The sequence below is a fragment of the Prionailurus viverrinus genome, chromosome D1 (assembly GCF_022837055.1).
Source record: "Prionailurus viverrinus isolate Anna chromosome D1, UM_Priviv_1.0, whole genome shotgun sequence".
Lineage (NCBI taxonomy): Eukaryota > Metazoa > Chordata > Mammalia > Carnivora > Felidae > Prionailurus > Prionailurus viverrinus.
In genome coordinates this window covers 260902-286938 of record NC_062570.1, presented here as the reverse complement: position 1 = coordinate 286938, position 26037 = coordinate 260902, and the positions used below count along the sequence as shown (strand labels likewise).

The 26037-nt window shown below is 39.3% G+C and overlaps 1 protein-coding gene across 7 annotated transcripts in view; it reads left to right on the top strand.

Annotated features, from left to right (window-relative positions):
- LOC125175982 (uncharacterized) overlaps window positions 1-26037 on the top strand; it is a 139435-nt gene that overhangs the window by 48063 nt on the left and 65335 nt on the right. For all 7 annotated transcript variants that reach the window (XM_047876679.1, XM_047876681.1, XM_047876683.1 and 4 more), the window contains 7 exons: window positions 112-319; window positions 1262-1343; window positions 2799-2950; window positions 3586-3650; window positions 5284-5421; window positions 10330-10405; window positions 12572-12631. In XM_047876679.1, coding sequence (XP_047732635.1) covers window positions 112-319; window positions 1262-1343; window positions 2799-2950; window positions 3586-3650; window positions 5284-5421; window positions 10330-10405; window positions 12572-12631 — 781 coding nt within the window. The remainder of the gene's footprint in view (window positions 1-111; window positions 320-1261; window positions 1344-2798; window positions 2951-3585; window positions 3651-5283; window positions 5422-10329; window positions 10406-12571; window positions 12632-26037) is intronic.

The window sequence follows — 26037 nt, the reverse complement described above, 5'->3', positions numbered from 1 at the left end:
CAGGCACTGTTCCTGCTTCATTGTGGTTCAGCTATGTTAGTGTTGGTGTTGGTGTTGGATTTTTCACCTTTTACCCTAACACATCTCAAAAGTTTAATTTCTGTCCTACAGGTCAACATGGCTGCCAGAGCATTTCCTTCTTTACCAGAAGTGCCCTCCATGGGGCACTATCCCATGGGCTGCCCTTCATCACCATTCATGGGCTTGGGGCCACCCTTACCTTCTCCACCCTGGTGGTCTCTGGGACCTCACCCTCCATCTCCACCTCCACCTCCACCTCCACCTCCACCTCCACCTCCACCTCCACCTCCAGCATTTGGTAAGATGATCTGAATAGTAGAAGTTGACTTGTAAAACATATTTCATCTTTTTTTCTTGTTGAGTCTTTGGGGGAAGTGCAGTGATGGCATCACAGGGCTTTCAGGTCACCCTGACTGAGGGCATTGTAACATTCTCAGGAGATGCATGAAATGGGCTGTCATTTCCAAATGGTCAGCTGGGCAGCAAGTGTCTCTTATACAGAAGAAACAGGTCTTATACAGGTGGAAAGACATAGCACTCCTTAGTACGTAGCTTGTTACAGAGACCACGTGTTGGGCTCTCTGAGGGATGACACACACCCCTAAATTTATTTCTAGCTAGTTGAGACCTGAGCTATTCACAGGTGCTTGATCAGTTATGAAAACACCTGAACCAAGGCCCTGTGGAATCTTTCTCAAGGGTCAGGGTCAGATCTCTTCTCTTGACTGTAATATTAGTCTAAGTAGATTTCTATTCAGAAATAGTTATATAATACCTGCTCACATGTGAAAGGAAGCTTATAGATAAGCTGAAAGATTGAACAATTCTCCTGGAGCCAGAAGAAACACACCCATGCTCTTCTGTTGAGGATTTATTGATGTTATACCAGTTGACACTCTCATTTTAATTCTTATCTATCATGAGATGGTGATTTATTACCCCTAATGTATATTAAGAAATGGCTGTTTTGGTGACGATTTCCAGATTTCCATTTGAGTTGACCTGTTGAAAGTTATTTGACTAATTATGAAGAACAAGAACCAGGGCCCTATGGTTTCTTCATTAAGATGAGGGGATGGATCTCCCCCTTATCATCGGGGTCACCTGAGGCTTGTGGGTTACTATCTGCCTCTCTTCATGGTCCTGAGTGTGGGGAAGAGTTTAAGATGTCACAAGATGTGGTGTTTGTTTCAATTCTGCACAGTCTACTAAAAGGAGAATACACCTCCATCCCTTCTAGAGACTTTAGCCGATCCAGAAGCTGGTGTCACTCCCGTGAATCACAACAACAAGCACTCTACAAAAATGCCAAGAAGGACCAGGTAAATGCTGGGGCCATTTTCAGCTGTCCATCTGTTGGGACACCCTCATTTGCGATACAGCATGCTCTCCAGCCTTTTCCCTGTTTTGTGTGTTGTGTGATATGTCTGCCTGTTTCTATTTGCCAAATGCACAGCCTTAACCCAAGAGTCTACAGGCTTCTCTCTTTTCAGCCTGTCACCTTTTTCTGGTAAGTTTAGTAGCCAAAGGAACTCAGAGATTGAGGACCCTATGGCTTTTCCCATATGTTCTGGAAATAACACCAGGAAGATAATACTGCACTGCATACTAAAGTCTCTAGGCTTGTTGACTCCTACCATACCGCCTCTCTGGGGGATCAGTGTTGTTGTTATTTTCCTTTTTCTGGTCATGCGATTACATGTTAAAGCTATCTGTTAATTGGAAATGCGAAAAGATGCCCCTCTATTTTGATATTGTGTGCTCTGTACAATTTATGACAAAGTCATTGTCATAACTCACCACCTTCACATCTTCATTGGTCAATGAGCTGTTTGGAATCCTTCAAGCTGTATCATAGGTAAAAAATATTCTGAACGCAAAGTCCTTCAGTTGTGTCTCCAATCTGTATTAGAGCTGATACCATCACTCATGTCGCATCCCTGGGAATTGATACCAAAATCAAAACACGTTCGCATTAATTCTGTTACATGAATTCCTTCCTCTTTTTTCCCATATGATGTATTAGTCTGTGTCTTGTAGTGTGCTCAAAATCAGAATTCCTTATGAATTCAGATAAACACATGTGGGCTTAGTAGACATTGACAAGTAATATGTTTGTCACAGCAAACACTTTCTCAGTTGCCCTGCAAAATGCCAGGCACCCCCCAACTCCCCAGTGTCCTCTTAGGCCTTTGACAGCACAATGAGAGATGGGGAAGACCCCTTTCTCAGGGAGGGAAGCAGAGGGGGGCAAAGTGAGGGGCTTGCAGGCAGAACTTTTCCCCAGGAGTAGCTGTGATTTTTTTGTGTGTGTGCAGATAATGAGCTGTTTATTTGCACTGAATTGTGTGTGTGTGTGTGTGTGTGTGTGTGTTGCGTGTGTGTTCTGAAGATGCCAAAAACAGAGCTTCTACAGTCACTGTAGTGGAGGGATGCAGAGTAATCTTGGACATAGATGTCTGCCTGTCTGGAATATGCTACTTCATTTGTTTGGACTTACTTCTTTTAATCCTCTAAGATGGGATCATTTTGTTCTCCATTCTCAGACATGGGCAGGGATATGTGGTGTCAGTAGTTTAGCCTCCTGCATTTATTTGCCTAGGCTGTAGGTGGTACCCAGTGGGAGGATAGAGTTTTCAGGTAGTGATGCTACTCTCTTGGATCCTAGTGGCAGACAAGGTGGCAGGTGCTGACCCGTACTTCTCTGGGTTTCAGCTCCTTTGGATATTGGTTCTCTTGTCTGGCATATGAATGTAGCAGATACTTCTGTTCTGCAGGGCAGTGTGGATCCGTGGGGGTCTCCTCTCTGAACTGGAAGATTCTGCACACCCTACCCTAAAGGCCACCCTATGGGCTCCTGGGCACATCCACCTCCTGAACCTTGGTGGCCCTGAGGAACACCCTAAAACCCCTCCACCTACACCACTTGGTAAGATGATCTGAGCAGTATGTGTTGACTTGCAAAACACATTCATCTAATTTTTGTTGTTGTTGAGTCTTGGACAAAGTGCAGAGGTGTTACCACTGGGCATTATAATGCAAGAGAAATGTGTCTACCGCAATTACTACATTCCTCAAGTGTCTCATGATCCCTATCATCTTTGTGTCCTTTCTCCCACTCTGTGTTGGTACATATGTCTCTTGTGGAGATGGAATGGGGCCATATACAGAAAAGCAGGCATGGCGCTTCAGCAGATGTGTGCCATACACAGTCCATGTGCTGGGCAGTGGGAGGCATGAGGCTCAGCCTAACGTATATCTATCCAGTTGAGCCCTCACTCATCCACAGTTGTTTGATGAGTTATGAAAGCACCTGAACCAGGGCTATAACAGGTCTTCATTCAAAGTTTAACAGATGGTTCTCCCCTTCACCTTGGGATCGCCTGAAGCATGTGGGATACCCTCTGCATGTGATTTGGGATGTGACTGGGCCAAAGAGTTTAAGTTGTTTGAGGAATGAGGTGATGGTTTTTGTTTTTAGTTTTTTGTTTTGTTTTTTTTTTTGTCTCTGCACAATCTACTCCAATCAAAATAAACCTCCATCCCTTCTCGGGTCTTTTGCAGATCCAGATTTTGCCCCCGTGATTGACAACAAAACTGACTCTACCAAAAGGACCAAGAAGGACAAGGTAAGTGCTGTGGACATTTTCAGTTGTAACTCTTTGTGGAAACCCTTATTTTTCTGTTCAGCACTCTCTCCTGGCATTGTGTCTGTTTTTTGTGTTGTATAATATGTCTGCTTGTTTTTCTTATTTTCAAAATGTACAACCTTAACCCAAGTGTCTACGGGTTCTCTGTTTTCATCCCGTCAACTCCTTGTGGTAAGTTTAGAAGCCAAACATGGTCAGGGCTGAGGACCTGAGGGCTTTTCCAGTATGTTCCTGGAAATAACCCAAAGAGGATGACACCACACTCCACCTGGAAGTCTTCTGGCATGCCTCATTTTTTCTGGACCTCCTCAAAGTTAAATCATTGCTTTTGCTGTTACTTCTGTTCTGTTTCTGTCTAGGGGATTAACGTGTTCAGAAAATCCACGGTTATCCTTATGGTATGAAAATGCAAAATGCCTTCACTCCAACTTTATTTTAGTATGTGTCATTTAGAGTGTTCTTAGACAAAATAAATTTCATACCCATCAACATTTAGCCTTTTTTTCTTTTTTCTTCCTTCCTTCCTTCCTCTTTCTTTCTTTCTTTCTTTCTTTTTCTCTCTTTCTCTCTTTCTTTCTCTCTTTCTTTCTCTCCTTCTTCTTCTGTAAATGTGCTGTCTGGAATCCCTTCACATGTGCCCTCAGTCTAAATACTCTGAACTATAAGAGGTGACATATTTACCCAAGAAAACATGCATTGGAACATGAGTGGCAAAGAGAGAAAATCCGTTATTACCTGCATTGTAATTCCCCAGTGTGTCCTTCATTTGTATTCGCATGAGCACGTTCTCTTGTGTCCTGTGTCAGTGTTACAGGTGAAGCATGGAAATGTAAAGCAGAAATGAAAGTGCATTTATGTTAATTGTTAATTAGAATTTCAGTTCATTTTTCCAGAGGACATGATTACCCTGCAAATTATACTGTACTTAAACTGAGAAGTACCACTGAATGAAAATAAATTACCTAAGCCTAACTAACATGTATAGGTAACATGTTTCTCTAGGAACATGCTTTTCCAGGTTCTCTGCATGACCTCAGGATTCCCATTGCCCCATGTGTGTCTGTGCCCATGGATAGCACTTCCAGAGAGGAGAAGACCCCATTGTCAGGAAAGAAGCAGATTGGGCACAGGTGGGGGTTTAGAGGAAGAGCTTTGAGCCACGAGGGCTATGATTCCATGTGTGGACACTGGCATTGTCATTTCTTCTCATTTTGTAATTCTTCACATACAAATAAGCAGCCTCTGTGGTGGAGGAGGATGAGGGGTGGTGGTTGATCCTGGACTTAGATGCCTTCATATCGGGAATATGCTATTTTATTAATTTACTCCGTATTCACTCCATGAGTCCTCTAGGACAAGAGCCCTTACTGTCCTACATTTGCAGACATATGGGGACACTATTTTCTTCCCATAGCCTCCGTTCCCCACCCCCAAAGCTCTCAGCAGAACCCAAAGTGTGGGTAGAGTTCTTTTGATGCTGATGCTGCCCGCTTGGAACCTGGTGGTGGGAAAGCTGGCGGGAGATGAGCACTGCTTCTTTAGGTTTTTGCTTTTTGCTGGTGCTGGTGCTTGGTTCTGTCCTATGAACACAGCTTTCATTTCTGTTCTGCAGGCCGTTATATATGCAAGAGGGCCTGGTCCTTTCCGAGGTTCGCCTTTAGGTTGTGCCCCATGGATTGCCCTTCATTACCAGTCATGGGCTATCGGCCACCTCCCCCTCCTCCACCAGCTTCTCCATGTACTCAATTTGGTAAGATGACCGGAACTAGATGAGTGACTTATAAAGTGTATTCATCTTCTTGGTGATTGACTTTGTGGGAATGATGTTGAGATGCTTGTGAGGGCTTGGAAATTCAACTACAAATCTGCCTGAGGACAGTGTAATATAAATCCAAAGTTTCTCAGGACATATGTACAATGGGCTTTGCCATTTCCCCACAATGAGGTGAGCTACAGGTTTCTCTTGTCAAAAAGAAGGAGGCTTTTGGTTTTTTTGTTAAAAAGATAACAATACTTTTTTTTAGACTAGCCCCATTCACTTTCCTTTCAGTCAGACCCTTGCTATTTCTCTCCCTCTCCCCTACCCCATTATCTGGCAGAGAATATTATTTTTCCTGGTCTCTAAGCCCTTTTTGTTTGTTTTTTTTTTTTTTTTAATATGAAACTTATTGCCAAATTGGTTTGCATACAACACCCAGTGCTCATCCCAAAATGTGCCCTCCTAAATGCCCATCACCCACCTTTCCCTCCCTCCCACCCCCCATCAACCCTCAGTTTCTTCTCAGTTTTTAAGTCTCTTACGGTTTGGCTCCCTCCATCTCTAACCCTTTTTTTTCCTTCCCCTCCCCCATGGTCTTCTGTTAAGTTTCTCAGGATCCACATAAGAGTGAAAATATATGGTATCTGTCTTTCTCTGCCTGACTTATTTCACTTAGCATAACACTTCCCAGTTCCATCCAAGTTGCTACAAAAGGCCATATTTCATTCTTTCTCATTGCCATGTAGTATTCCATTGTGTATATAAACCACAATTTCTTTACTCATTCATCAGTTGATGGACATTTAGGATCTTTCCATACTTTGGCTATTGTTGACAGTGCTGCTATAAACATTGGGGTCCCAGTGCCCCTATGTATCAGCACTCCTGTATTCCTTGGGTCAATTCCTGGCAGTGCTCTTGCTGGGTCATAGGGTAGATCTATTTATAATTTTTTGAGGAACCTCCACACTGTTTTCCAGAGCAGCTGCACTAGTTTGCATTCCCACCAACAGTACAAGAGAGTTCCCGTTTCTCCACATCCTCGCCAGCATCTATAGTCTCCTGATTTGTTCATTTTGGCCACTCTGACCGGCGTGAGGTAGTATCTCAGTGTGGTTTTGATTTGTATTTCCCTGATGAGGAGCGACGTTGAGCATCTTTTCATGTGCCTATTGGCCATCTGGATGTCTTCTTTAGAGAAGTGTCTATTCATGTCTTCTGCCCATTTTTTCACTGGATTATTTGTTTTTCGGGTGTGGAGTTTTGTGAGTTCTTTATACATTTTAGATACTAGCCCTTTATCTGATATGTCATTTGCAAATATATTTTCCCATTCTGTTGGTTGCCTTTTAGTTTTGTTGATTGTTTCCTTTGCAGTGCAGAAGCTTTTTATCTTCATGAGGTCCCAATAGTTCATTTTTGCTTTTAATTCCCTTGCCTTTGGAGCTGTGTCAAGTAAGAAATGGCTGCGGCCGAGGTCAGAGAGGTCTTTCCCTGGTTTCTCCTCTAGGGTTTTGATGGTTTCCTGTCTCACATTCATGTCCTTTATCTATTTTGAGTTTATTTTTGTGAATGGTGTAAGAAAGTGGTCTAGTTTCATTCTTCTGCATGTTGCTGTCCAGTTCTCCCAGAATCATTTGTTAAAGAGAGTGTCTTTTTTCCATTGGATATTCTTTCCTTCTTTGTCCGAGATTAGTTGGCCATATGTTTGTGGGTCTAATTCTGGAGTTTCTATTCTATTCCATTGGTCTGTGTCTGTTTTGTGCCAATACCATGCTGTCTTGATGAGTACAGCTTTGTAGTAGAGGCTAAAGTCTGGGATTGTGATACCTCCCACTTTGGTCTTCTTCTTCAATGTTACTTTGGCTATTCGGGGTCTTTTGTGGTTCCATACAAATTTTAGGATTGCTTGTTCTAGCTCCGAGAAGAATGCTAGTGCAATTTTGATTGGGATTGCATTGAATGTGTAGATAGCTTTGGGTAGTATTGACGTTTTAACACTATTCTTCCAATCCATGAGCACGGAATGTTTTTCCATTTCTTTATATCTTCAACTTCCTTCATAAGCTTCCTATAGTTTTCAGCATACAGATCTTTTACATCTTTCGTTAGGTTTATTCCTAGGTATTTTATGCTTCTTGGTGCAGTTGTGAATGGGATCAGTTTCTTGATTTGTCTTTCTGTTGCTTCATTATTAGTGTATAAGAATGCAACTGATTTCTGTATCTTGATTTTGTATCCTGCGACTTTGCTGAATTCATGTATCAGTTCTAGCAGACTTTGGTGGAGTCTGTCAAGTTTTCCATGTATAATATCATGTCATCTGCAAAAAGTGAAAGCTTGACTTCATCTTTGCCAATTTTGATGCCTTTGATTTCCTTTTGTTGTCTGATTGCTGATGCTAGCACTTCCAACACTATGTTAAACAACAACGGTGAGAGTGGACATCCCTGTCATGTTCCTGATCTTAGGCGGAAAGCTCTCAGTTTTTCCCCATTGAGGATGATATTAGCTGTGGGCTTTTCATCTATGGCTCTTATGATCTTTAAGTATGTTCCTTCCATCCCGACTTTCTTGCGGGTTTTTATTTAGAAAGGATGCTGTATGTTGTCAAATGTTTTCTGCATTGATTGACAGGATCATATGGTTCTTTTCTTTTCTTTGATTAATGTGATGAATAACACTGATTGATTTGTGAATATTGAACCAGCCCTGCATCCCAGGAATGAATCCCACTTGATCATGGTGAATAATTCTTTTTATATGCTGTTGAATTCGATTTGCTAGTATCTCATTGAGAATTTTTGCATCCATGTTCATCAGGGATATTGGCCTATAGTTCTCCTTTTTTTGTGGGGATCCTGTCTCTTTGGGAATCAAAGTAATGCTGGCTTCATAGAATGAGTCTGGAAGTTTTCCTTCCATTTCTATATTTTTGGGACAGCTTGAGAAGGATTGATATGAACTCTGCTTTAAATGTCTGGTAGAATTCCCCAGGGAAGCCATGTTTGTCCAGGACTCTTATTTATTCAGAGATTTTTGATAACTGATTCAACTTCTTTACTAGATATGGGTCTGTTCATATTTCTGTTTCTTCCCATTTGAGTTTTGGGAGTATGTGGGTGTTTAGGAATTTGTCCATTTCTTCCTGGTTGTCCAATTTGTTGGCATAGAATTTTTCAAAGTATTCTCTGATAATTGCTTGTATTTCTGAGGGATTGGTTGCAAGAAATCCCTTTTCATTAATGATTTTATCTACTTGGGTCCTCTCTCTTCTTTTTGAGAAGCCTGGCTAGAGGTTTATCAATTTTGTTCAGTTTTTCAAGAACCCCCCAACTCTTAGTTTCATTGATCTTTTCTACTGTTTTTTTTGGGGGGGGGGGTTCTGTATTGTTTGTTTCTCCTCTGATCTTTATTATTTCTCTTCTGCTGGGTTTGGGGTTTCTTTGCTGTTCTGCTTCTGGTTCCTTTAGGTGTGCTGTTACATTTTGTATTTGGGACTTGTTTCTTGAGATAGGGCTAGATTGCAATGTATTTTCCTCTTAGGACTGCCTTTGCTGCATCCCAAAGGGTTTGGATTATTGTGTTTTAATTTTCTTTTGTTTCCATATATTTTTAAATTTCTTCTTTAATTGCCTGGTTGACCCATTCATTCTTTAGTAGGATGTTCTTTAGCCTCCATGCATTTGGACGTTTTCCAAGCTTTGTCCTGTGATTAATTTCAAATTTCACAGCATTGTGATCTGAAAGTGTGCATGATATGATCTCAATTCTTTCATATTTATTGAGGGCTGTTTTGTGACCCAGTATGTGATCTATCTTGAAGAATGTTCTCTGTGCACTAGAGAAGAATGTATATTCTGCTGCTGCAGGATGAAAAGTTCTAAATATATCTGTCAAGTCCATCTGGTCCAGTGTATCATTCAGGGCTATTGTTTCTTTATTGCTTTTCTGTCTAGATGACCTGTCCATTGTTGTAAGTGGAGTGTTAATGCTTCTGCAGTTACCACATTCTTATGAATAAGGTTGTTTATGTTTGTTATTAATTGTTTTATCTATTTGGGTGCCTCCAAATTCGGTGCATAGAAATTTATAATTGTTAGCTCTTCCTGATGGATAGATCTCATAATTATTATGTAATGCCCTTCTTCATCTCTTGTTACAACCTTTACTTTAAAATCTAGTTTGTCTGATATAGGTATGGCTATTGCAGCTTTCTTTTGACTTCTAGTAGCATGGTAGATTGTTCTCCATCCCCTCAGTTTCAATCTTAAGGTGTCCTCAGGTCTAAAATGGGTCTCTTGTAGGCAGCAAATAGATGAGTCTTGTGTTTTGTTAATCCATTCTGATACCCTTTGTCTTTTGATTTGAGCATTTAGTTGATTTGCATTCAGTGTTGTTATTGAAAGATATGGGTTTAGAGTCGTTGTATTATCTGTAGGTTTCATGCTTGTAGTGATGTCTCTTTTCTTTGTGGTCCTGGCACCATTTTACTCAGAGAGTCTCCCTTAGGATCTCTTGTAGGGCTGGTTTATTGGTGATGAATTCCTTCAGTTTTTGTTTGTTTGGGAAAACCTTGATCTCTCCTTCTATTCGGAATGACAGTCTTGCTGGATAAAGGATTCTTGGCTGCATCTTTTTGCTGTTTGTCACATTGACAATTTCCTGCCACTCCTTTCTGGCGTGCCAAGTTTCAGTAGACAGGTCAGCTACTACCCTTATCTGTCTACCCTTATATGTTAAGCCCCGTTTATCCCTAGCTGCTTTATGAATTCTCTCTTTATCTTTGTATTTTGCCAGTTTCACTATGACATGTCATGCAGAAGAAGATTGATGCAAGTTACATCTGAAGGGAATTCTCTTTGCCTCCTGGATTTCAATGTTTGTTTCCTGCCCTAGGTTGGGGAAGTTCTCACCTTGTTTTGTTCAAGTACACCATCGGCCCCTTTCTCTCTCTTCTTCTGGAACTCCTGTGGTAAGGATATTGTTCCGTTTCATTGAATCACTTAGTTCTCTAAATCTCCCCTTGTGATCCAGAATTTTTTTCTCTCTTTTCCTCAGCTTCCTCTTTTACCATAATTTTGTCTTCTAATTCACCTATTCTCCCCTCTGCCTCTTCAATCCTTGATGTGACCACCTCTATTTTATTTTGCAGCTCATTTATAGAATTTTTTAATTCATCATTACTGTTTTTTAGTTTATTGATCTCTGCAGCAATAGATTCTCTGCTTTCTTCCATGCTTTTTTTTCAAGCCCAGCAATTAATCTTATGACTATTATTCTAAATTCTTGTGCAATTATATTGTGTATGTCTTTTTTGATCAGTTCTTCAGCTGTCATTTCATCCTGGAATTTCTTTTGAGGAGAACTCTCCCATTTCATCGTTTTGGCTAGTTTTCTGTTTTAAAAGCTTGTTAGGTGCCCCGCACCTGCGAGCACTTCTATATTAAAGAGGGGCCATGCCCTGTCCAGGGCTTGGCCCTTCCCGAGATGTTTTTGTGGAGAGTGTTACTTTCTCTCTCTTGTTGTGACCTTGGGTCCTTTATCTCACAACTCATAGTGATATTTTGGACCCTCCACTACGTGTGCTTTAACTTGTTCATTGAAGTAGCCCTGGAAAGGAAAACAAACAGACAAACAAAAAGCAACCAGAAAACAAAAACATGCAAACACACAAACATACAAACTAAAAAAACCTAGAACAAAAAAACCAGAAACACCAGCTACAAGTAAACCACAGAGTTGAGGCAGTGCTGATGGAAGAGGCCTTATCCCATGAAGAAAGACATGAAAGGGTCAGGGAAAAGAAAGAGTAAAAATGGACCAGAGAAACTATACAGCTTAATCCAGAGAAAGAGAAAGGAGAATAAAGAAGGAGGTGGGGAAAAAAAGAAAAAGAAAATAAAGTTATCTAGACAGAAAAACTACATACTATACAGTTTAATCCAAAGAGAGAGAGAAAGGAAACTGAAGAATGAAGCGGAGAAGAATGAAGTAAGATAAAGTCCAGAAAGAGGAACTATAGGGCTTAATCCAAAGAGAAAGAATGGAGAATAAAGAAGGAGGTATGGAACATGTATCAAGAGAACGGATTAAATATGTCTCTTAAACAAACCAACAACCCGAGTAACCAGAGTAGAGGAGGGAAGAGATGAAAAGGAGAAAAAGAAGGAAGAATGTATCTATATAATTAGAATTGCCCAAGAATTAAATCAGGCAATGTAGCAGCACAGGTCTGGAGGAGGGGATGTCCACTCTGGGTTCTGCTCTCTGATCCCTGAGGCCCTATCTTGGTGGTCGTGGGGAGAAAAATGGTGATACTCCCCCAAAGTCTCTCCTCTGCAGACCATTCTGTTCGAGCTGTGCTCACTGTGCCATGGATACAAATGAGGCAGTCTGTCTCGCTCCCCTGACTCCTGTGCCTGGCACTTGGCTGGGATTCAAACTCTTGCTCCACAGGCTCCAGTACTGGGGAAGTGTCTCTCTGCACCACCTTATATGTGGTCCCTAGCTGGCGGGTGCAGGCAGGCTTTGTCCTGTCCCACAGCACTCCAGGGAGGAGATCGCTTTCTCCTAGTGCGAACTGCGCTCCTCACCTAGCCCCTGAGCCCGGGGCTGGCTCCCCTCCTCCCCCGGTTCGTGATCTGGGCAGCTGGCCCCACTTTGCAGCACACCCTGCAGTTGAGATTGCATCTTACTCTGACCTGGTCTGAGGTTTCTCTCTTGTCCAGATACAGTCCTAGTTTCCCAAGCCACCCTTTCTCTTCCCTTTGTCTCTCCAAAGAAGCGGATCTCACCCTCTGTTCATTTCTTCTCTCCCAGTTCACAATCATGTACCTATGGCCTGTCAGGTTGTCCTGGTGGGTCCCTGGAATTGCGACTGTCTCTTTTCCTCCCGGACTCTTGGGATTCAAAGTCCTTTGGCTTCAATACTTCTTTGTTTTGGAGAAGAGGGAAGTTTAGATTGCCCTACTTCTCCACGATGTTGGCTCCTCCCCTCAGGTGTTACCACTTTAAATGGTTGAAAGGATGCAGCTCTGAAGCCATCAGATCCTGGCCTTTCGTTTGTTGGGAGTTTTTTGATTACTGGTTGAATTTGATTGCTATTCATCATTCTGCTCAAATTTTCTATTTCTTTCAGGTTCACTTTTGGATGTGATGTTTCTAAGAATTGATGCATTTCTTGTAGGTTGTCCGTTTGGTAAGTATATATTTTTTCATGATATTCTGTTATAATCCTTTGTATTTCTGTGATGTCTGTCATTATTTATCCTCTTTAATTTCTGCTTTTAGTTTAGTTCTCTTGTTGGGGGGAGGAGGATGAGTGTAGCTAAAGGTGCATCAATTTTGTTTATTCCTTGAAACTATGAGCTTCTGGTTTCTTTGAAGCCTTCCGGAATCTTTGGGGTTTGTTTGTTCTTTTTCTAACTCCTTTACGTGTGTAAGTTTAGATGCTTTATTTGAGATTTTTCTTCTTGAGGGAGGTCTGGTTTGTTGTAATCGTCCCTCTTCTGTCTTTCACAGCATCCCAAGAATTTTGGACCCTGGTGTTTCCTTTTTCATTTGTCTCCCTATATTTTTGGATTTGCTCTTTGATTTCTTGGTTGACCCATTCATTGCTTAGGAGCATGTTGTTTATCCTGCATTTCCTGATTCTTTTCCTGTGATTGATTTGTGGTTTCCTACCATTGTGGTCAGAAAAGATGCATGAGATACATTCATCTTTTTGAATTTGTTGAAACTTGTTTTGTAGCCTAACACGTGATCTCTTCTGGAGAATGTTCCATGTGCACTTAACAAGAATGTGTATTCTGCTGTTTGGGGATGGAATGTGTGAAATATATTTATTAGATCCATCTGGTCCAACGTGTTATTCAAAGCCACTGTTTTCTTTTTGACTTTCTGATTTGGATGATCTGTCCATTGTTTTAAGGTGATGTTAAAATCCTATACTAATATTGTATTGCTGTGAATTTCTTCTTTTATGTCTGCTGTTAGCTGTGTTATATATTTCAGTGCTCCCATGTTGGTTGCATGAATATTCATAATTGGTATGTCTTCTTGTAGATTGTTCCAATTATCACAATGTAGAGTTCTTGCTCTCCTGATACAGTCTTTGTTTGAAAGTCTATTTTGCCTGATTGGAGTATTGCTACCCCACCTTTCTTTTCACTTCCATTTGCCTGATGAATGTGTTTCCATCTTTTCACTTTTTTTTTTTTAATTTTTTTTTTCAACGTTTATTTATTTTTGGGACAGAGAGAGACAGAGCATGAACGGGTGAGGGGCAGAGAGAGAGGGAGACACAGAATCGGAAACAGGCTCCAGGCTCTGAGCCATCAGCCCAGAGCCTGATGCGGGGCTCGAACTCCTGGACCGCGAGATCGTGACCTGGCTGAAGTCGGACGCTTAACCGACTGCGCCACCCAGGCGCCCCCCATCTTTTCACTTTTGATCTGCATGTGTCTCTAGCTCTGGAATGAGACTCTTGTGGCAGCAGATAGGTGGGTCTTGCTTTTTTATCCATTAAGGCACCCTGTGTGTTTTGATTGGAGCATTTAGTCCACTTATATTCAAAGCTTGTTACTTATTTTAGTATATTTTATTTGCTGAATAGTTAACATGCACTGTTCTGTTAGTTTCAAGCATTCTGTTAGTTTCAACAATTTTCTACATCACCAAAGCACATCATAATAAGTCCACTCCTTAATCCACATCAGTGATTCCACCCATCCCCCACCCCACCACCTCTGGTAATCATCAGTTCTCAAGAGTTAAGAGCCTGTTTCATGGCTCATCTCTCTTTCTCTCTTTTTCCTTCAGTCATTTGTTTCTTAAATGCCACACGTGAGTGAAGTCATTTGGTATTTGCCTTTCTCTGACTGATTTATTTCACGTAGAAGTATACTCTGTAGCTCCATCCGTGTGATTGCAAATGGGAATATTTCATTCTTTTTTATGGCTGGTACGATTCCATTGTGTGTGTGTGTGTGTGTGTGTGTGTGTGTGTGTGTGTGTGTATACATACATACATATACATATACACACATACACATATACATACATACATACATACACACATATATATATATACATACATATATATACATATGTATATATACATACATACAGTTCTTTATGTATCTATCTAGGGACACTTGTGCTCTTCCATAATTTGTCTTGTAAATATTGCTGCCTAAACATGGGGTGCATGTATCCCTGTGAAAGAGTGTTTTTGTATTTTCGTGGTCAATACTCAGTAGTGCTGTTGCTGGATCATTGGGTAGTTCCATTTTTTACCTTGTGGAGGAACCTCCATACTGTTTCCACAGTGTGGCAGCAGTTCGCATTCCTACCAACAGTGCATGAGAGCTCCTTTTCCTGCGCAGCCCATTCTACCCTTGTTTCTTCTGTTGTTAATTGTAGCCATTCTGACAGGTATGAATTGATGTCTCCTTTTACTTTTTATTTGCATTTCCCTGCTGAGGGGAGACGTTAAGCAACTTTTCATGTGTCTGCTGGCTATCTCTGTATCTTCGTTGAAGAGATCTGTTCATTTCTTCTGCTAATTTTTTAATTGGATATTTTTGTGTGGGTTGATTTGCACAAATTCTTTATATATTTGGGATACTAACCCTGTTTTGGATATGTCATTTGCAGATATCTTCTCTCATTCAGTAGGTTCCCTTTTAGCTTTGCTGATTGTTTCTTTTGCTATGCAGAAGCTTTTTATTTTGATGAAGTCCCACGAGTTTATTTTTGCTTTTATTTCCCTTGCCTCAGGGGACATACCTTGAAAAATGTTGCTATGGTTGTTACCAGAGACGTTACTGCCTGTTCTCTGTTCTGGGATGTTTATGGATTCATGTCTCATGTTAGGACCTTAATCCATTTTGAATTTAGTTTTGTGTGTAGTGTAAGAAAGTGGTCCAATTTCATTCTTCTGCTTATAGCTGACCAGTTTTTCCAGCACCATTTGTTGAGGAGCCTGATTTTCCCATTGGATATTCCTTCCTGCTTTGTTGAGGATGAATTGAACATAAAACTGTAGGTTTATTTCTGAATATTTTATTCTGTCCCTCAACGTATGTATTTATTTTTCTGCCAGGACCGTATTGTTTTACTGCTTCCTGCCTTGGACTAGAACTTGAAGTCTTGGATTATGATCCCTCCAGCTTTGCTTTTGTTTTCCAAAGCTTCTTTGGTAATTTGGGATCTTTGCTGGTTCCATATATATTTAGGATTTTTGTTTTGTTGTGTGAAAAAATGCTGTTGGTACTTTGTTAGGGATTACATTAAATCTGTAGATTGCTTTGGGTAGTGTAGGCATTTCAAAAATATTGGTTCTTTCTTTTTCATTTATTTACTGAAAATTTTTTATGTTTGTTTATTTTTGAGAGAGAGAGAGAGCACGAGCATGAGTGGGGGTGGGGCAGGAAGAGACAGAGGCATAGAATCCCAGGCAGGCTCCAGGCTCTGGGCTGTCAGCACATGGCCCAATGTGGGGCTCGAAGGCACAAACTGTGAGATCATGATCCGAGCGGAAGTCGGACACTTAACTGGCTGAGCCAGGTAGGTGCCCCTTTTCTTTTCTTAAAAAAATTTTTTTTAACGTTTTATTTAGTTTCGAGAGACTGAGACAGAGCACGAATGGGGGAGGGGCAGAGAGAGAGGGAGACACAGAATCTGAAGCAGGTTCCAGGTTCTGGGCTGACAGTACAGAGCCTGACGCAGATCTCAAACCCAGAAACATGAGATCATGAACTGAGCTGAAGTCGGACGCTTAATCAACTGAGACACCCAGGCGCCCCTGGTTCTTTCTGTGCATGAGCATGGAATGCCTTTCCATTTATTTGTGTTGTCTTCAATTTCTTTCATCAGTGTTTCACAGTGGTCAGAATAAAGGTCTTGCACTTGTTTGCTTAGGTTTGTTCCTAGGTATCTTATTATTTGTGTGTGTGTGTGTGTGTGTGTGTGTGTGTGTGTGTGTGTGTGTAAATGTAATTGGTATTGTTTCCTTAATTTCCCTTTTATTGCTTTATTATTATAGAAATGCTACTGATTTCTGCACATTGTTTTTCCATCCTGTGACATTACTAAATTCAGGTTTCAGTTCTGGTAGATTTTTGGTGGAGTCTATTGGATTTTCTATATAGAGTATCACATCATGTGCACATAGTGAAATTGTACTTCTTCCTTCCCAATGTGAATGCCTTTCATTTCTTTTTGTTGGCTAAGTGCTGTGACTAGGACTGCCAGTACCTATGTTGAATAGAAGTGGTAAGAGTGGAGATCTTTACTTTTTACTGACCTTGGAGAAAAACTCTCCGTTTTCTCCACTGAGTACGTTGTCTGCTGTGGGCTTACATAGATAGACTATATTAAGCTGAGGTATGTTCCCTCTAAGCCTTCTTTTAGAGGGCTTTTATCATTAATGGGAGTTGTACTTTGTCAAATAATATTTCTGTGTCTGTAGAAATGGTATGTATTTTATCCTTTCAATTATTACTGTGATATTGCAGGTTGATTGATTTTTGAATATGGAACTACCCTTGCATTCTGGAAGATATCCCACTTTATGCTGGTGGACTATTTTTTCTTTTTGAATGTGTTGTTGGATTCTGTTTGCTAAATCTTGGTTGAGGACTTCTGTATCTGTGTGCATGAACTATATGGACCTTTAGTTTTTTTTTTTTTAATGGTGCATTCATCTGGTTTTGGTGTCAGGATAATGCTGGCCTCATATAATTAATTTGGGTATTTTCCTTCCTGTTCTGTTTTCTGGAATAGTTTGACAAGTATGGGCATCAACTTTTCTCCGGATGTTTGATAGAATGTGCTTGTGAAGTCCTCTGGTCCTGGACTGTTGTCTGTTAGCTGATTTTTGATTACTGAGTCTGTCTCCTTGCTAGTAAACAATCTGTTAAAATTTTCTATTTCATCTTGCTTCAGTTTGGTAGGTTCCATGTTATAGGAATTGATCCATATATTCCAGTTTGTCCAGCTTGTTGGCATATAGTTCTTCATAATATTCTTTTACTATTGTTTGTATTTCTTTGGTGTTGGTTGTTCTTCTCTGTCACTGTTATTTATATGTGTCATTTCTGTTGTCTGATTAGTTTGGCTAGGGGTTATGAGTTTTATTGATCTTTTCTTGGAAGCACCTCCTAATTTCATTTATCTTGTTCTTCTGTAGTTTTAATTTCTATATCATTTATTTCTCCTCTACTTTTAATTATTTTCTTCATTCTGCTGTTTGGGGGTTTTGTTTGTTGTCCTTTGTCTAGCATTTATTGTTATAAGGTTATGGGGTTTACTTTAGTTTTTTTTCCCCTGAGGCAGACCTGTATTGCTATAAACTTCCCTGTTAGAACCACTTTTCCCGATTTACAAAAGTTGGGATTGTTGTGTTTTCATATTCATTTGTTTCCATGTCCTTTTGGATTTCTTCTTTGATATCTTGGTTGACTCATTGATTGTTTAGGAGCATGTTATTTAACTTCCTTGTTTTTGTGTTTATTTCCAGATTTTTTTTTCTTGTTGTATACTTCTACTTTCATAGCATTGTGGTCTGAAAAGACACATGGTATGACATCGATGTGTTTGATCTTGTTTTGGCTTGTTTTATGACCTAATATTTTATCTAGTGTGGGGAATGTTCCATGTGTACCTGAAAAGAATGTGTATTGTGCTGTTTTAGGATGGAATGTCCTAAATATATCAGTTAAGTCCAGCTGGTCAACTCTATCATTCAAAGTCACCACTTCCTTGTTGATTTTATGATTGAATGATCTCTCCATTGATACCATTGGGGGTGTTAAAGTGTCCTACTATGATTGTATTACTATCAATTCCTTTACTTTTGTTTTTGACTTGTGTATTTGGATGCTCTCAGGTTGAGCGCATGTATGTTTGCAATTGTTTTATCTTTTGTTGGATTATGCTTTTTATTATTATAGTGTCCTTCTTTGTCTCTTGTTAAAGTTTTATTTTTAAATCTATTTTTTCTGATATAGGTATTGCTACTGAAGTTTTCTTTTGATACTTTAGTTCTATAATTACTCTCGTAAGTAGAAGATAGATGGGTCCTATATTTTATTCATTCTATCACCCAGTGCCTTTTATTATTAAGAGCGAGAGCAGGGGCGCCTGGGTGGCACAGTCGGTTAAGCCTCCGACTTCAGCCAGGTCACGATCTCGCGGTCCAGGAGTTCGAGCCCCGCGTCAGGCTCTGGGCTGATGGCTCAGAGCCTGGAGCCTGTTTCCGATTCTGTGTCTCCCTCTCTCTCTGCCCCTCCCCTGTTCATGCTCTGTCTCTCTCTGTCCCAAAAATAAATAAACGTTGAAAAAAAAATTAAAAAAAAAAAAAGAGCGAGAGCACAGGCATGGGAGGTTGGGGGGGAGTGGGAAGAGAGACAGAGAGACAGAGAGACAGAGACAGAGAGAGAGAGGAGGGGAATGAGAATGGGAATGAATCTTAAGCAAGTTCCATGCTCAGTGCAGAGCTCAACATGGGGCTCAATCCCATGATACTGGGACCACAGCCTGAGCTGAAATCAAGAGTCAAAGTCTCAAGCGATTGAGCCATCCAGGTGCCCCTATCTGTCACCCAGTGCCTTTGATTGGAACATTTATTCTCTTTCCATTGAAAGTAATTGATAGACATGTACTTGTTGTCATTTTATTACTTGATTTTGGTTGTTTCTGAATCTTTCTGATCCTTTCTTCTCTTTCTCTTGTTTATGGTTTGCTGGGTTTCTTTAGTAGTACATTTTTAATTGCTTGTCTTTATTCGCTGCACATGTATTAGTGGTGTTTTGTTTGTAGTTATTATTAGGTTTGTACCTAACCACTTCTGCATATAGAAGTCTATGTTAAGTTGATAGTTGTTTAAGTTTGAGCCACTTCTTTACTCCTCTCCTCCCTGTGTTGTAGATATGTAGTATCATATTTCAAAAGCTTTTATATCGTGAATACCTTGACTGATGTTTGACAGAAATACTCATTTTTATTGCTTCAGCGTTTCACACTTTAATACTCTCACTTTAGGTGTTTATTTTCCACTCAAAGAGTCCCCTTTAACATTTCTTGCAGGGGTGGTTTGTTGGTTGTGAACTCTCTTAGTTTTTATTTGGGAACCCCTTGATCTCTACTTCCATCTGAATGACAGTGTGCTGGATAGACTCTCTATGGCTGCAGATGTTTTCTATTCAGCACCTTTATCATACCATGCTGCTTACTTACGGTTTCAAAGTTTCTTCTGAAAAACATCCAGTGATAACCTTCTGGGGTTTCCCTTGTAGGTAACTGTCATCTTTTGTTTTCCTTCTGTTAAAATTTTTATTTATCACGACATTTTGCGTTTTAATTACTATATGACTTGGTATGGTTCTGCTTCTGTTGAATATATTGGAGGTTCTTTGTGCCTCCTGCTTCTGGATCTGTTTCCTTCCCTACATTAGGGAAGTTTTCATCTTTTGTGTCTTCAAATAAATTTTCTGGTTCTGTTTCTCAGAGTTCTGAGAATGAGAGACCGGACAGGAAAGATTTATTGAAGGTTCTCTGATGAGTCACTGGATTTGCATGTATGGATGATAGATTTGGGACGCAAATGAACAACCTAACTTTAACTTCAAAGAAGTAGAATAAACAACAATCTAAGTCCAATGTTCTCAGAAGGGAGAAAGTAATACACATGAGAGTGGAAACCAATGAAACTGAGACCAAGAAATCAATAGAAAATATGAAGAAGACCAACAGTGGGTTTTCTGAAAAATTAAACAAAATTGACAAGACTGTACATAGACTATGCTAAGACAGAGAGAGGACCCAAATCAAAAGAATTATAAATAAAAGAGAAGACATTACATCTGATGCCACAGGGACATAAAGGAGAAAAAGAGACGACTATGGCCAAATTAAATGCCAGCAAACCGACTATCTAGAAGAAATGGATAGGTTCTTAGAAACACACAACCTACCAAGACTGTATCAGGAAGAAAGAGAAGGTTTTCACAGATCAATTAAAGGAAGACTGTATCAATACCAGAACATAACCAATGAAAGTAATTTGAATCAGTAATTGAAAATCTCCCAGTGAAGAAAAGCCCAGGACCAGATGGGTTCACTGGTGAATTTGACCAAACGTTTGTAGAAGAAACTAACAGCAGTTCTCTCACTGATTGAAGAGGAATGAACACCACGAAACTCATTTCATGAGAGTGTAATTACCCTGTTATGTTAGGAAGCCAGTAAAGGATACTACCTGAACAGAAAACTATAGGCCAGTATCCCCGTGATGTATATAGATGAAAATTTTCCAATAATATAAAAGAAAACCAAATTTAGCAGCACAGTAAAAGGCTCATTTACTGTGATGAAAGGTTTTTTTTCCCTGTAAAGAAAGGATGTTTCAGAAATGCAAATCAATAAATGTGACCCCTCACATAGTTGCATGAAAGAAAAATCAACCAGAAACCAGACTCTTAACTGTAAATAGCAAACTGAGGGTTACTAGAAGGGAGGTGGTGGGGGATGGGTTAAATGGGTAATGGGCTAAGGAGGGCACTAGTAGTGAGGAACACTGGGTGTTGTATGTAAGTGAATGATGACTAAATTCTATACCCGAAAGTAGTATTACACTGTATGTTAACCAACTGGAATTTAAATAAAAACTTGAAAAAATAAATACTAAATAAATACATAAATTGTGTAAAAATTTAAATTAAAAATAAATAAGTTTTAAAAATTAAAAAGAAAACTGATACACCTTGTCAATAGATGCAGAAAAAAGTTCTGAGAAAATTTGGTATCCATCTGTGCTAAAAAACTCTTTAAAAATTCAGTGTAGAATGAACATATCTCAACATAAGAAAGGCCATGAATGTGAAGCCCACACCTAACATCATACTCAATATTGAAATTGTGAAAGATTTTCCTCTAATAGTAGGCACAAGACAAGGATGCCCTAGATATATGAAGGGGATTGGGTGATGCGGGCTTCTGGTTGTGGAATGAATAAATCACAGATAGAAGATATAGCGTAGGGAGCATAGTGAATGGTACTGGAATAGCGATGCATGGTGACTGATGATAGCTACACCTGTGTTAGTGTAGCCGAATGTATACACTTGTCCAGTCACTATGTTGTTCATCTGAAACTAATGTAACATAGTGTGTCAGCTATTCCTAAATAAAATGATTTTTTAAAATAAAGGAATGAAATAAAAAGTTTAATATAAAAGAGCCTGTTAATATCTAATCAAGAAATGCAGTAAGGTTGCAAAATGGAAAGTCACCATACCGAATTCTGTAGCATTCCTACACACTAATAAAAGTATCTAAAAAGAAAAAAACAATCCTACTTACAATAACATCAAAAACAATAAAATATGTAGGAATAAATTTAGCCAAGGAAGTGAAAGATCCCCCTACAGAAAACCATAAAACCTGTGTGGAAAATGGAAGAAATTCAATTTGGATGAAAGAAATGGAAGAACACACAAGTTAGTGAAAAGCCATCCCATGTCCATATTTTGGAGGAATTAATATAGATACAATGTCCATACTACCCAAAGTCATCTAGAGATTCAGTGCAATCTCTATCAAGACTCCAATGCAATTTTTATGCAATTAGAAACACATATCCTAAAATGTATTTGGAACCAGAAAAATACCCCAAGTAGCCAAAGCAAGAGAGAACAAAACAGGAGGCATCACACTTCTAGATTTCAAGCTGCATTGTAACACTAACAAAATCAGTTATGTCACTGGCAAAAGCACACACGCAAGACAATGGAACAGAAATAGAGAGCCCAAACTAAACCCATGCATGCACAGTCAACTAGTATTTGACAAGGGTGTCAAGAATACACAGTGGAGAAAAGTAGTCTCTTGAATAACTGGTGCTGGGAAAATTGGATATCTACATGCATAAGAATAAAGCTTAGAACCTTATGTTACACCACTCACAAGTATGAACTTGAAATGCATTGAAGATGTAAATGAATGATAGGAAAACATAATTCTTCCTCATCATTTCAGCTCTTATTATGCCAGACAGAGCTGTTGAGGTGGTGAAGGGCTGGGTGGAGAGTAGTCCTGGACATAGAAGACTGTGTGTGTGGAACAGACTTTCTTTAGTAGTCTGGAATTACCCTCTGATCCTTTAAGACTAGCCACTTCCTTCCCTACATTTGCAGACACAGCTAGTACCATGCATACTGCCAGCAATGCACTGCTTTGTCCATTATATTGATCTATGCGTCTGTATGTTTTTTTCTTTTTCTTTTTTACTTATTATTTTTGCCAGTACCATACTGTTCTGATCACTACAGCTTTGTAACATAACCTAAAGTCTGGAATTGTGATGTCTCCAGCTTTTCTTTTCTTTTCAAGTTTGTTTTGGCTGTTTGGGGTCTTTTGTCATTCCACACAAATTTGGGGATTATTTGTTCTAGTTCTGTGACAAATGTTTTGTTGATGTGATAGGAATTTCAATACATGTATAGATTGTTTTGAGGAGTGTAGGCATTTTTACAGTAGTTGTTCTTCCCATCCATGAACATGAAATGCATTTTCATTTCTTTGTGTCCTCTTCATCAGTGCTTCATGTCCTTTCATCAGTGTTTCATAGCCTTTAGAGTATAGGTCTTTCACCTCTTTGGTTAGGTTTATTCCTGGTATGTTGGGGTATTTGGTGCACCTGTCAATGGGATTGATTTCTTACTTTCTGTTAATTCATGATTTGTATATAGAGGTGCAGTAGATTTATGTACATTGATTTCTGTATATTTTGACTTGTCGAATTCATATATCACTTCTAGCAGTTTTTATAGAAGTCTTTCATGTGTTTTATAGAGAGCATCATGTCAGTTACAAATAGCGAGAGTTCTACTTCTTCCTTGCCAATTTGGATGCCTCTTATTTCTTTTTGTTGTCTGATTGCTGTGTCTAGGACTTCCAGTACTATGTGGAGTAATAGTGGTGAGAGGGGTCATCCCTGCCTTGTTCCTGACCTTAGAGGAAAAGCTTTCAGTTTTTCCCCATTGAAGATGAGATTAGCTCTGGGTTTTTCATAGATGGCCTTTATTATGTGCAGGTATGTTGAGTCGCAATGTACTTTGCTGAGGGTTTTTTATCATGAATGGATGTGACATTTGTCAAATGCATCATATTGCATCTGCGGAAAGCATCGTATTGTTTTTATCCTTTCTTCTATTGCTGTGGTGCATTATGTTGATTGATCTGTGAATGTGGAACCACCCTTGCAGCACAGGAATATATCCCACTTGATTATGGTAAATGATTCTGTTAATGTATTGTTGACTTTAGAATTTCTGCATACATACTCATCAGGCTATTGGTCTGCAGTTTTATTTAAAAATTTTTTAAAATATATTTTTAGATGTTTATTCATTTACTTAGAGAGACAGAGTACATAAAGGTGAAGGAGGGCAGAGGGATGGGAGAGAGAGAAGCCTGAGCATGCTCCATACTGTCAGCACAGGGTCCAATGTGGGACTCAGACCCAGGAACCACAAGATAATGACCTAATCTGAAGTTAAGAGTCAGACAGTCAACCGACCAAGCCTCCCAGGTGCCCCTGCAGTTTTCGGTTTTAGTGGATTCTATCTGGTTTTGGTATCAGGGTAATGATAGCCTGATAGCCTGAGTTTGTAAGTTTTCCTACTTTTTTATTTTTTGTAATAATTCGAGAAGTATAGATATTACCTCTTCTTTAAATGTTTAGTAGAATTCATCAGTGAAGCCAGCTGGCCTTGAACTCTTCTTGTGTTGGGGGAGATTTTTTTTTTTTTTATTACTGATTCAATTTCTTTCTGGTTTCAGATTTTACCTATCTTCTTTTTTCAGTTTTGGTAGTTTATGTGTTTCAAGGAATTTATCCATTTTTCTCCGAGTGTCCAATTTGCTGCATATAGTTTTTTCTAATATTATCTTCTAACTGTATTTCTGTGGTGTGGACTGTTATTTCTCCTCTCTTATTTGTGATTTTATTTAATTGAGTCCTTTCTCTTTTCTTTGTGAAAAGTCTGCCTAGGAGGTTTTCAAATTGATTACTGTTTTCAAAGAACCAGCCCCTGGTTTCATTGATGCAGTATAGTGTTTTTTTAGTTTCTATATCACTTATTTTCTGCCTTAATCTTTATTGTTTCCTTCCTTCTGCCGTCTTTAGGCTTGGATTGTCCTTTTTCTCATTCCTTTTGTTGTAAGTTTGGATTGTTTGAGATTTTTCTTGCTCTTTAAGGTAGGCTCATATTGCTATATACTTCCATCGTAGACTGCTTTTGCTGCATTCCAAAGGTTTTTACCAGTGCATTTTCATTTTCATTTGTTTCAGTGTAGTTTCTCATTGATTTCCTGGTTGACCCATTCATTTAGTAGTATGTTGTTTAACCTCCCTTTTTTTGTGGCCTTTCTTTCTTTCTTTCTTTCTTTCTTTCTTTCTTTCTTTTTTTGTGGTTGACTTCAAGTTTCCTAGCTTTTTTGTCAGAAAAGATGCTTGGTCTGATCTCTGTCTTTTGGTACATGTTGAGGCCTGATTTGTGACCTAAAATGTGATCGATTCTGGAGAATGTCCCATGTGCACTTGAAAAGAATGTGTACTCTGCCATTTTAGTATGGAGTGTTCTGAATATATCTGTTAAACCCATCTGGTCCAGTGTGTCATTCAAAGCCATTGTTTTCTTGTTGATGTTCTGTTCAGAGTTTCTGTATGTTGATGTGAATGATGGGTTAAAATCCTCTACTATCCTTACATTATTATAAATGAGTTCCTTTATGTTTGTTGTTAATTGTTTTATATATTTGGTGATGGCATGTTGGGTACATAAAAATTTACAATCCTTGGATCTTCTTGTTTGGTTGTCCCCTTTATTATGAGATAGTGTCTGTCTTCATCTCTTGTTACAGCTTTATTTATTTATTTTTTAATTTAAGCTGTAGTTGACATACAGTGCATTATTGGTTTCGGGAGTAGAACTCAGTGATTCATCAGTTACATACAACACCCAGTGCTCATCACAACAAGTGCCCTCCTTAATACCCATTCCCCACCCATCTCCCTCCATCAACCATCAAATTTTCTCTATCATTAAGAGACTCATATGGTTTGTTACCACTCTTCTCTTTTCCTGCCCCCTTCCCATGTTTTTGTCTGTTTTGTTTCTTAAACTACAGAAGTGAAATCATGTATTTGTCTTGCTTTGATTGACATATTTCACTTAGCATAATACATTCTAGCTCCATCCACATCATTGCAATTGGAAAGATTTCATTCTTTCTGATGGCTGAGTAATATTCCATTGTACATATGTATTCATGTATGTATATATGTATATACATATATATGTGTGTATGTGTCTACATATATATACACATACACACAGTCACACACACACACACCTCACGCCTTCTTTATACCCTCATCAATTGATGGATATTTGGGCTTTCTCCATAGTTTGGCTATTGTTGATAATGCTGGTATAAATATTGGGTGCATGCAATTTCACTATTCGGTATTTACCCAAAGGGAACAGAAATAAAGTCTTGGTTTTAAAGTTTATTTTGCCTGATATAAGTATTGCT